Raw genomic sequence first — 11,221 nt, 5'->3', positions numbered from 1 at the left:
TTTTATTCCACTTTAGCGAAATTAATGGCTTATTAGGGGACCATATATTGTGCTATTAAGATATTAGGTTTGTTTCTGCAGCAGTATGAAACTGTTTTTAAGTCACATACGTCACGAATCAATTGGTCAAATATATCTGTTTAAATCACTTCCCAACTGTTACAGAAACAGACCTTTTTACCAACGTTACCTACTTACTAGTAATAATATTTACGACATTCAATATTAAATCAGTTATCAGTATTTGCTCCACGTTGTTGTAGATAAACTAAAAAATAGAACCTTCGAACATTATCTGTAGAACATACCATTTAATAGCCGTCATCAAAGAACACCATCAATACCATAATCAAGAACTGTGTACTAGAGTTAAATACAAAAGGGATTTTAGCATGATAATACCAAATAAAATATTAGAATCAAAATTGTGTCCTTCAACTTATGTTATTATGGTTATTTTTTATGTGAGATCATGTCTTGCTTTGGGTAATCCCAATAGTCTTTTCGTTTTCATAATAAAAATGAAGCAAAGTTTGTAAATTGTATATTTTAAGTAAGTTAATAAAACAATATTATAATATATAACATCTTAACCTAATTACAATATAACGAAGTGAAATACTGACAAATTGAATTACTGGATATTCTCTAAATCCGGTAGATACTGTTGTTGAGCGACGGAGGATATTAACATGTCAATTGGTTTGGTGTCGTCGTAAAGAGCTGGAGCTTCACATAAAATGGAAATGGTTCCTGCTATCGACGCTATAATAAAAATCCACAGGAAAAGGCGGTCCAGTACCATAGCTACAAAACCCCAGTCTTGATCCTCCTATAAATAATGTGGAATTAAGGATATGTTAATAACTATACGCACAACTCGAGGATGAAAGTTACAAACAAGTCTTGAAGAAGAGGAAATGTTAAAACCATAGAAATGACTCAATTTCCATGTGACTTTTTCGTAGAAAATGGTGCAGTTTCTAGGACAGCTTTCAACACATTTTTTGTTTTGAATAAACTAGCAGTGTAGAACATAACACAGTTCAACATTTATTTAAAAAAAAAACGCGCTCCACCTAGGTCCCCAGGGGTTTTTGGAGTCGCTGATTCCGATGTCTATCACGTCAGGTTCAAGGTAATTTGACGGTCAAATCAAGAAAAAAATTCGATTCGGTTGAACTCTATCATCTCATGTTCAAAGTCGTTTGAAGGTTAAAGTAAGGATAGGAGGTGAAACAAATTGAAAAAATGTTTTACGAATCCTCACGCTGTTTATCTATCTCCCTTTTTACCTGCACACCTGTTTGTTTGCTTGTTAGTCTGTATTTATCATCGGCCTGTATTTTCTCTCTGTCCATCTACCTGACATCCTGTCTTTCTGTCGGTAATTTTGTCTATCTTCCTGTTTGACTAAATGACTAAATGTTTCTATCTGTTTGTCTTTCTTTTCCACTCTCTGTCTAAATGTCATATGAATATGAAACTTCATTTTCTTCATTCTCATGGTGACTAGTTCCCAGAAAATCTTGGAAAAATCTGGGTGAAGAACAAGGAGAAAGAATGCACTGGGACCTGAATGAGTTTAAACAAAGATATCAAGGTGTCTGGGGGAAGAATATGTTGGTAGACTATTGCTGGAATCTAAAGAAAGACACAATTAAATAACATAAAAGAAAAGCGTTTCGAAGATCATTTTAGGAACAACGTAAGTGTTCTCGCCCGAATTTCGACTAATACACATGCTGAGAGAAGCGAATTGATTTGTTGAGGGCTTTCAATTTTTTTAAATCTATTTATTGTACAATCACGCAAAACCGAGAGAGGATGGTAGGCAGAAAGGTAAGAAGACAAACTGACAAGGAGACAGACAGACTGTCAGTGGACATTTAGACAGAGGGTAGTAGAAAAACAGACAGAGAAACATTTAGCCATTTAGTCGGACAGGAAGATAGACAAAATTACCCACAGAAAGGCAGGATGTCAGGAAGATGGATAGGGAGAAAATACAAGCGGACGATAAATACAGACTAACAAGCAAACAAACAGGTGCGCAGGTAAAAAGGCAGACAGATAAACAGACAAAAGTAGACAGATGAGCATTCACAAAAATTTTTTCCAGTTTTTTTCACCACCTATTCTTACTGTAACCTTCAAACGACCTGAACATAAAGTGATAGAGGTCAACCAACATCGGATTCAGACTCAGCGTCCCAAAAAACTTATGTTTAATTATTTTCAGATTTTTTTCCACCACCTTTTATAAATTGACCTTCAAATAACCTTGAATCCGATGTGATGGAGCTTAACGAATCTCTGCATCAGAATCAGGGACCCCAAAAATGCCTGGGTACCTAGGTAGAGTCCGGTGTTTTTTTTTCAAACTAAATGCTGACCTGTGTAATCAGAGCATAGGTAACTTCCCCAGAAGTAGTGAATTGAAAATTTTTTGATGTTGAGTTTGTAAAAAGAAATTGTATTTCAAAGTATGGTATTCAGCGAGGAAAGCTTGATGAAAACAAGTGAAAAGGACTGGTTAAAAACCTAAATTTTGTTGATATAAATTAAAACAGTTCTTATTGCATTTAATGAAAAATATTAATAGTAACATTTATACCGCATTGAATTGATCTTGTCTTTGTATGTGGTGTTGTATGAACATGACGTTGTGGATTGCCTTTTCCAGTTCAAATGGATATTTCTTCTTGGTTCCCGAATCACTTTCGTCCAAACCAGAAAATACGGATGGCAATCCGTTGTAACCTAATCTTCCACTTAGGGCGCCAGCAAATCCACGTAATCTAAAAATAGGACAAAAATTATCAAACGTATGTTTTTTATTTGTAACATGCAAAGTGTCGTGTGTAAAGCTTAACCCAGTCGGTTATAGCGAAATCTAAAAGATATATTGAAGTAATTCTGTAAAAGTTACATTCTGATTAAAATACTTGATCAAAACATTTCTTTGTATTTGCTTTGTGCTATCTGCCTAGCTACGAAAAGAAATAATAGAGTTTATACACAGAATTCAAGTTAGTTATACGCATTAAATTTTTTTGACAACTTATATCACGAATTTTATGCGCAACAAGTTCAAAACTTTTCCTAAAACTGATATAGAGTTCTCGAATAGTATTTACCTGTTAGTAGTTGACGTAGAATGCAGTCCATTGCATCCACTAGCTCTGTTCATAGATGAACTGGAGGTACTAGAAGACGACGATCTGCTTGAAGGCATTGTATCAATATCTCGTTTTTTCGTCATAATCCGATTCGGGGGAATTTTATGAGCTGCTAATTCTGTTAACAGATCTTTGGGTACTCTCATTAATAATAGCTTGGGAACACTTTTAATAAAGAAACTCCTAACCCACGGCGCCATTTTATGAGTACTTGGTTTTCTGTAATGCACATTTAAAATAATTATAGTTATTACTACCGAAAATCCTACCAACACCATGGTAAATAAAATATATTTTCCCAACAGTGGCAGAGCTAGGGATGTAGAGGGTATAATTTCTGAGATCAACAAGAAGAACATTGTTTGAGATAGTAGAATATTTATACATAAGGCGATTTTTTCTCCAGAGTCCGCAGGTAAGTAAAAGACTAACACTGAGAGGTAGGAGATGCCTACACAAGGTACTATAAGATTAACAGTGTAGAAAAGTGTTTTCCTTCGCAGCGTTATGTTGAAAAATATATCTGAAACCAAAATAATAAAATAAATATCAGGATTGTGTTTTATGTTACAGTTACAGTTACCGGGATAAGGCTCCAAACAACAGGGATAATATTTTTCATGTCTTTCTGCAGGAACCCCTAAGATGTCCCATTCCACGCTGGGGTAATACTCTCTAAGGTCTATGCCAAGCTCGACTTTGTCTTCACCTACTTTTTGGCTAATATGCTTCAAGTCAATCTGAAATAAATATATAAATGCAGCAAAAAGTTTATATTGAATTCAATGAAAAGATTAGTTTATATTTCAATGGGAAACATATTAAAAACCTTCACAAATGTTTACAAGCCATGTGACGCCGAGCTTAGGCAACTCAACATAGCACGACTGCTGCTAGTAACGAAAAATCCCTAAATCATCATCACCAATATTAATGGTTTGTTTACAATGAACAATAACAAACCGTTACGCTAACGCTCGGAATAATGCGATCGCTGATTGGTTGAATATCCTCTCGTGAAAAATTATACCAATCACAGTCGGAAGTAGAGTGTTGTGTTTTAATGAATGTAATCTTGATCTTATTGTTTTAATAATTTTTGATTTTACCGAAATTTAATTGCCAACATGAACAGAATTACAGGTCACGTGACTTGTAATCAGTCATCAAGACTCTGTACTTACCAGTAATTATAACAATGTTCAAGGAATACTCAATAAAGTGCAGCATTGGTATAAAATGTATATTATTGAGAATACAAAATCGTTTTCCCCGTGATTTAGAAATGCCATTTGGCAAAATATGAATCTAAACAACATTGCAACAAAGAAAATCAGTTAAGTGGTTTCGAATACATACTTGATTCCCATCGTAAGTCCATGATCCAAACTTCATAAAACATGTCTGCTGATCGAAGGGAAAGTATCTCACATCGATCTCACATGAAGATTTGAAGATTGCTGGTGGTGTCCAAAGTACTTTTCCAGTATGATGCAAGACGGCTTTGGTCATAGTAGTTACAACATATTCACCATCGGCACTAGAAATACAACCAATCGATTGACACAGTGAAAATGTAATATACGGTATTTAGTTAATATATTTGTTCAACATAGTGTTGATATATCATTATAGAAACAGTGTGTCTAGAAGAAATGGCTTTAGTGATTACGTGGAAATTAGTAATGATGATCTTGTGATGATTATACAACATAAATAAGAGAAATGAGAGACCAAATAAGATGAAGAAGATGTAATAACGATAATACGACGTAACAGCAATATCCAGTGAGAAAAGGGGGATATAATAACAATCAAATATGGAGAACTGTTTTAGAGGATAAAATTGCAGAAACAAAGGACTGAAACAATATTGTCCATACTAGTGTAAGTTGAGTAACTTTAGAAACACTAGATAAGAACCTTTAATGTTCTTAATTCAAATTAAGATCTTCAAGACCTTAGTTAATGAGATTTTGATAGAACAGTGTTTTAGTAAGTTATGATGCAACTTACTTATTATAAAGCACTATATCCGGCAGCCAAATGTGTTCTGATGGTACATAGAGTTCCTTAACACCACCGTACTCTTGAGGGTCCCACATAAATTTATGATCTTGCCATTCCTGAAATAGTTGAGATTATAATTTATTGTAAGACATAACATTTAAATATCCTTACGTGTTCCAACCATACATTTGTAGTCAATATTTGATCTTTCAAATTCTGTAATAGAAATAAAAGTTATAGATTTTGTGTTTTCAGTATCATCATTTTGCGTAGCATCAGCATAGCAAAAATTAGGTTAGTTAAATTGTATACGAAACATGTTATATTTAAGTTTTAATTTATATCTTTGATTGCCACAAAATTTGGGTCTCTAGTATGAATTTTAATACTAAACGGGTTCTAATAAATTCTTCCGATCTTTTACTCAAAAGAGAAGCAGTTTAATTGCATATGTTGGACAAATTGAAAAAATCAAAGTAAACCAATTTATTTCAAATTTGGAATGTGGGAATAAATTTTAATTCTGTTAAATTTTCCTAATGAAATATTTTTGTCCTTTTCGAAAACTTGCAGTTTACATATGGGGCATTAATATTCTTGACTTTTGGTATTATTTAGTAACCATTTAGAGTAACTTTCATAATGTTTTTAAAATTTTTACTTCAATCCCTCAAGAATTTTTTCAAGTACCTGTAACTTGGTTAAAACTAAAGATATAATAAACTTTTTTTTCATTCTGTTCGTTTTAAGATATAAAACTATAAGAACTATAAAAATAATAAATTTCTAGTTTTTGGTCTCTTTTTGATTTTGAAACCAAAAAAGTGCATTTTGAAAAAGGTTGATTTTTTTCCTCGAAAAATATTTAAAAAATCGTCTTTCAATATGTAAATTTGTGAGACAGGTTCTTTATTAAACCAAATTTTGGTTTAATAGTGTACATTATCTGCAAAAGATTAAAATACAAAAAAAACGAACAAAAAGTATCTTTAGTTTTCGTTACAGACATTTGAAATTTTTTTTTCAAAATATTAGGACCACTTTGTTTTTTTTCTTATACGGTGTAATATTGAGTTTTAAAAATAAAATGAACGAATATGTTTCTAAATATTTTTTTATAGAGGACACTCGACCCTGTACATGCTGACTCACTTAAATCTGTAATTTTGTACATTGGAATAGAAACATAATTTTTCAACGGGAACAATTTTTTTTTTTAAAAAAAAATAAACAAGCGTTTCCTATTTTTTAACTATATCCGTTTCTCAACAAGCCAAAATTGCCAGTAAAATTTTTGTAGAAAACTTCATTCCTAAAATCAAAGATAAAAGTTACCAGGGTGAACTTTTTATGTAATTTTGCTTGTTTGTTCGCTGCAGATAAGCAATTTTCTTAAATATTGAGTAAGTTTCCCCAATTCCCTATTAAGTGGAACCACCCGTAGCTTTAGTGTTCTTTCAGTACGTCGTTCACTGTTTTAATTAAATTATTTGTCATTGATTTGATGTATTTCGTATTACAAAGTATGTGTTTTATTATCAAGAGTACATAAATAATGTAACCAAACCTCTTGGACTGAATTTACTTATAAAATTAGTTTAGCTTTATTAAAGTTTTTATAATAACATTTTGTACTTACCAGTTCTATAAGTTGAGATAATCTTAATCCTAACTTAACTAACACTGTATCGGTATTATTACTAACTGGTCTAATGAGTCTATTATAATTGCTGAGAAGATCATCATATAGTCTCTTAGCGTCAGGATTACAAAGAGAAAAATCCACGAGGAATACCAAGATACTAATTAAATAAAATGTCCAGAACACCCACTTGTATCTCATGATGATTGCATCGATTTTATCACACTTTTGTTATCACTATATTTAGATTAAGGGGAATTCTCAAGGTATTGAAAAAAGCAGTGGAGGAAACATTTCAGGGAAGTGAGAGGTCGAGGTCCTTACGCAGGCTGCAGATCCTGTGAGGATGAGACCTGCACTGTTCAGGGAGATCAATAATACTGCGCAAGTCGCGCAAAATAGGCATACGGTGTAATTTAAAAAAAGTGTATATGTATAAATTTTAATGTATTATATTATATATTATCTGCTTATCTAGATATGTATTTTATATGTATGACTATGGGTATGCATATAATATGAATTAATAAGTAGGTAATTATCATTTGGACTATATTAAAAAAATACCCATTGGGAGATCTCGTTAGCTCTATTTTAGCACTTCATTATAATGAATTTTATAACAAAGAGTGCAATAAAGAAGTTAAAATTTCCTGTCCCTATCCTTTTTCATCATACAGGGGAAATATTTTTTTTCAATTGTTTGCCCATTCATGCTGCATAAGGTCAGGTTTTACAATGAACCAGTTTCCAGTGCCCTGCAGAAGTGTATTTTTAAATCATTTTCGAACTTCCCTTTTCGAATTTTTCTTTACATTGTATTTGTAAGAGTCCCCTGTATATTTAATTTTTTTTTCGATAAGTTCTGAATTACCCTGTATGTACTATTTTTTCATTTTGACAACCCCGTTAAAATAGCAAAAAAAATATGCCTTTTTCATTCATTCTTGGTTTTGATTAAATGTCAAAATAACGAATGCATATTTTTATTGGCCACTTTTTAAAACATTTTAAATATGGCAACTATTTATAAAGCCTCAAAGTTTTTTCCTATGCCACATATGATTTTATTCAAACCTGAGAACACAATCAATGTATTTTAACAAATTTTGCCTCATATAAACTAATTTCCGTGTTTAATGATTTTATAGTGAATTAAATTTTGATGTTTGTGAGTTGAGTATTCTCACTTGAGTATTCGTCGGAGTTTGTCGAATTTTTATAAACGGTTTTATATTTAGACTAAATGGTACACGTGTTCTACAACAACTGTAAACCGTGTGAAGTCATACGTAATTCATTTATTTCCTACCTTGATATTCTCTACGACATTCTATAGCTATCAACCCTTACATAAATTTAATCGACTTTAACGTATACACATTTTGCAGAATCACTTTTCAGCTAGAGGCATAAACCTTTAAAACCCGGTTCCATTGTGATATACATAACCAGACATTCTCACATTTTTACGGTCCCTAAGGACAACCGTGTGCGCCTCTATTAATAGGTTTCATCCCATAATGATAGATCTGAAGGCAGCGCTAGACTTGGGGAATGTATTAAGAATTACTTCCAATCAAACTAACGAGCCCGATTCCCTTATAATTCCTGAAATTGCATCGTCATCTTCTTTTATTGCTAGTTCTTTATTGCACAAGGTTTGCTTGGGAAGTTTTATTAGTAGCGGGGAAGGCTTGATGAGACATTAAATTGGTAGGTAATAAAAAACAGCGATGTTTTCTAAATTTGTTAGTTAAATGGGATGTCTCGTGGGTAGATAAAAATTTGTACTAATTATTTTTAAAAGATTCGCAAGCACTGTGTTTTTTTAATTGGTGCAATAAAGCAAAGCAGAGTAGTATTTGTTTTCCAGAATACTAATAGGAAAATATACTTTTTAGTTAAATAAACTACACTTAAATTCTTAGGACAGCACTTGGACCGGAGTTATATCATTGTTGCCAGTTGCAATCTTTTTAACCGTCTGAATGGAACTAACGCAGTGGTATTACTTTTGCGACTTTGCTACATGTTGTTTTAAAGTCACCATATTTTTATTATGTCAATGCAGATGAAGCTCTAAACATTAAAAAATATTCTAGTGTTTTTAAAAAATTGATATCTAACTTTTACATGATTAATTAAATATTAAGTAATATTGGTATATGGAAAGGCATACGTTACTAATAATAAATAAAACTAATTTATGTCTTTCATAAAAAATAAATAAAGATCCTACTAATCTGATAAGTTTGAATTATACATATTTTTAAATAATTACATGTTTTCAATTTATTGTATTTAGTTTATGAATCTCAATGGCAGTGGCCTCTGAGTGACTAGTTTTCATTCCGTGCGTATCATTCGCGGTTTAATTTTGTTATTTTATGTTGTTTCAGATTAATTTAAGAAGTCTACCACCGACTCGACTAATGAAGTAGCTGAAATACTTTTTAGTGATACCTCTGTTAATCTTGTAGGAAAAATGTGTCAGACTAGGCCTAATGAAGCTATATAAGAAGTTTGGAGATAGTATTGTATCAATAAAAGTTTTGCCTACGGGCACTCTAACCATAACTTCTCCTAAAATTTCATGTCCTTCTCAATTCAGAGATTCGACAACAATGTATGTCATAAATCCTAAGTATATATGTTAAAATTACACAACAGAAAGGTATGTAGATATGTTTTAAACATAACTAATATGGCATAAACTTTGAATTTTACATTTACTTAAGTATAAAAGTCAAGTTTTGTTTGGATTATCATTCACTTTGCTACAACGATCGCTCTCCAACCAACCAACTCATCCGATTTGATCTTGACAGAGTCAAATTGTGTTGGATGTTGATGCTTATATTGTATTCATTCAGATATGCGGATGGATCCAGGTAAATGTTTTCAGCGTATACACTTAGGTTCATATTGAACACAATGTTTTACTTGGTGAGTCTGGATCGATTGAGTTAGGAGAGAGGATGGCCAAAGGAGGAATTAAATCGCATTGAAGCAATTTAACACAAAGCTAAATCTATCGACGATCTCGAAGACAGAATACGCCGCACAATAAGCAGATTTCCTCCAGATATTTTTCAAGAGAGTTCAAGAGGTAGGTATTAATTCTTTTGAATGAGACACTGCATGTTTGCAAAACTATATTTTATTTCCATATTTTTTATTTGTAAAAACAGGAATAAAGACTTTTCTGTCTAGTTCACCTGTTATTTCTTTGAGAATAAAAAAATGTATTACTACACATATAAAATATGCTTTACGCAGAAATAAGCAACGCTTAAGGATATGCAATTACTGGAACGACTTATATGCTTGTTATAATTTATTATGCTCTGTGACTACACCGAAATTAAAAAATATCGGAAAGAACCATCTCCGCCAAGTATACAAATATAAATTATAGCTATCGTCTCCGCTTTAATTAAGCACGATATTTATAGTCCATAAATATATTTAGAGATGAATGGAATGCACCAAATAGAAAAATATTACTATATATAAATATTTTCCAATATAGAAAATCTAAATTTTGATCCAGTAACGTTAAAGGGCGACATTAATTAATACAATTATTTTTAACTGATGATATTGCGGTAAACAGTTACTCTGCGAGCTATATGCCTGACTACTATTGAACTGTATCAGCGATACCTAGTAAACAGATAGGTCAGCTAAACCCATCCGATATATACCGGTTGTTTCACTTATGACGAGGACTAATAAGTCTGTTTACATGTCGGGTACATTCGGCGAATGGTCCTAACTGTTTATTAGATACTGATGGAATAATAAACTGTTGGTCGGGGCGTATAATACACAGAGTAATTGTTTCCCCCAATATCATCAGTTAGAAAGTTCTTCTAGTTGAGGACATATCTTACTTTCATAATGACTGAAATTTTCGACTGTGCTTTGCTGGTGTGGCCAAACTGAAAGCCTAGGCAGTAATAGCGTATCACTCTGTAATTTCTTTTTTATGACAAAAATATTGCTCTTAAAAAGTTTAATAAGTGACACTGTTATCGAGTACAAGTACAAAATTTATCATATTCTGTAATACTATAAATGCCAAATAGCCTCTACCAAATTTACTATGTCTTTGCAAGGAGCCATAATTGACTACGAGTTTCTTTGTTTTTTTTTGCTAATTTTGACCAAGGAATACTCTACAAATTTAGCTGTGGAACTAAGAGATAATGGGATAGAAAAACTACGGATAGAAACATGGAAGAATGTTGAAAATCATAAGTAAGCATAGATTGCTGAAATTAAATCTGCAGTGATAGGTAAATTTTTAATTTTAATTACTCCTAACTGGAACAAAATTGGGGAATTGGTTGGAGCCACTAACTAAAACTTTTTGGATATA

General features: G+C 32.2%; 1 protein-coding gene across 1 annotated transcript; it reads right to left on the bottom strand.

Annotated features, from left to right (window-relative positions):
• Positions 1-634: 634 nt before the first annotated feature.
• On the bottom strand, positions 635-7,035 carry LOC108908468 (acetylcholine receptor subunit alpha-like 2). The gene is made up of 8 exons (XM_018712506.1): positions 6,832-7,035; positions 5,364-5,408; positions 5,199-5,308; positions 4,542-4,722; positions 3,766-3,922; positions 3,141-3,705; positions 2,618-2,801; positions 635-832 (listed from the first exon to the last, which is right to left on the bottom strand). Exons 1-8 carry the CDS (start codon positions 7,033-7,035, stop codon positions 635-637), a joined length of 1,644 nt encoding a protein of 547 aa, XP_018568022.1.
• Positions 7,036-11,221: the final 4,186 nt, after the last annotated feature.

This window comes from Anoplophora glabripennis, unplaced genomic scaffold (assembly GCF_000390285.2).
Source record: "Anoplophora glabripennis isolate ALB-LARVAE unplaced genomic scaffold, Agla_2.0 scaffold240, whole genome shotgun sequence".
Classification (NCBI taxonomy): Eukaryota; Metazoa; Arthropoda; class Insecta; order Coleoptera; family Cerambycidae; genus Anoplophora; species Anoplophora glabripennis.
The sequence above is the reverse complement of the archived record's forward strand: the minus strand, read 5'-3'. Positions and strand labels throughout refer to the sequence as shown.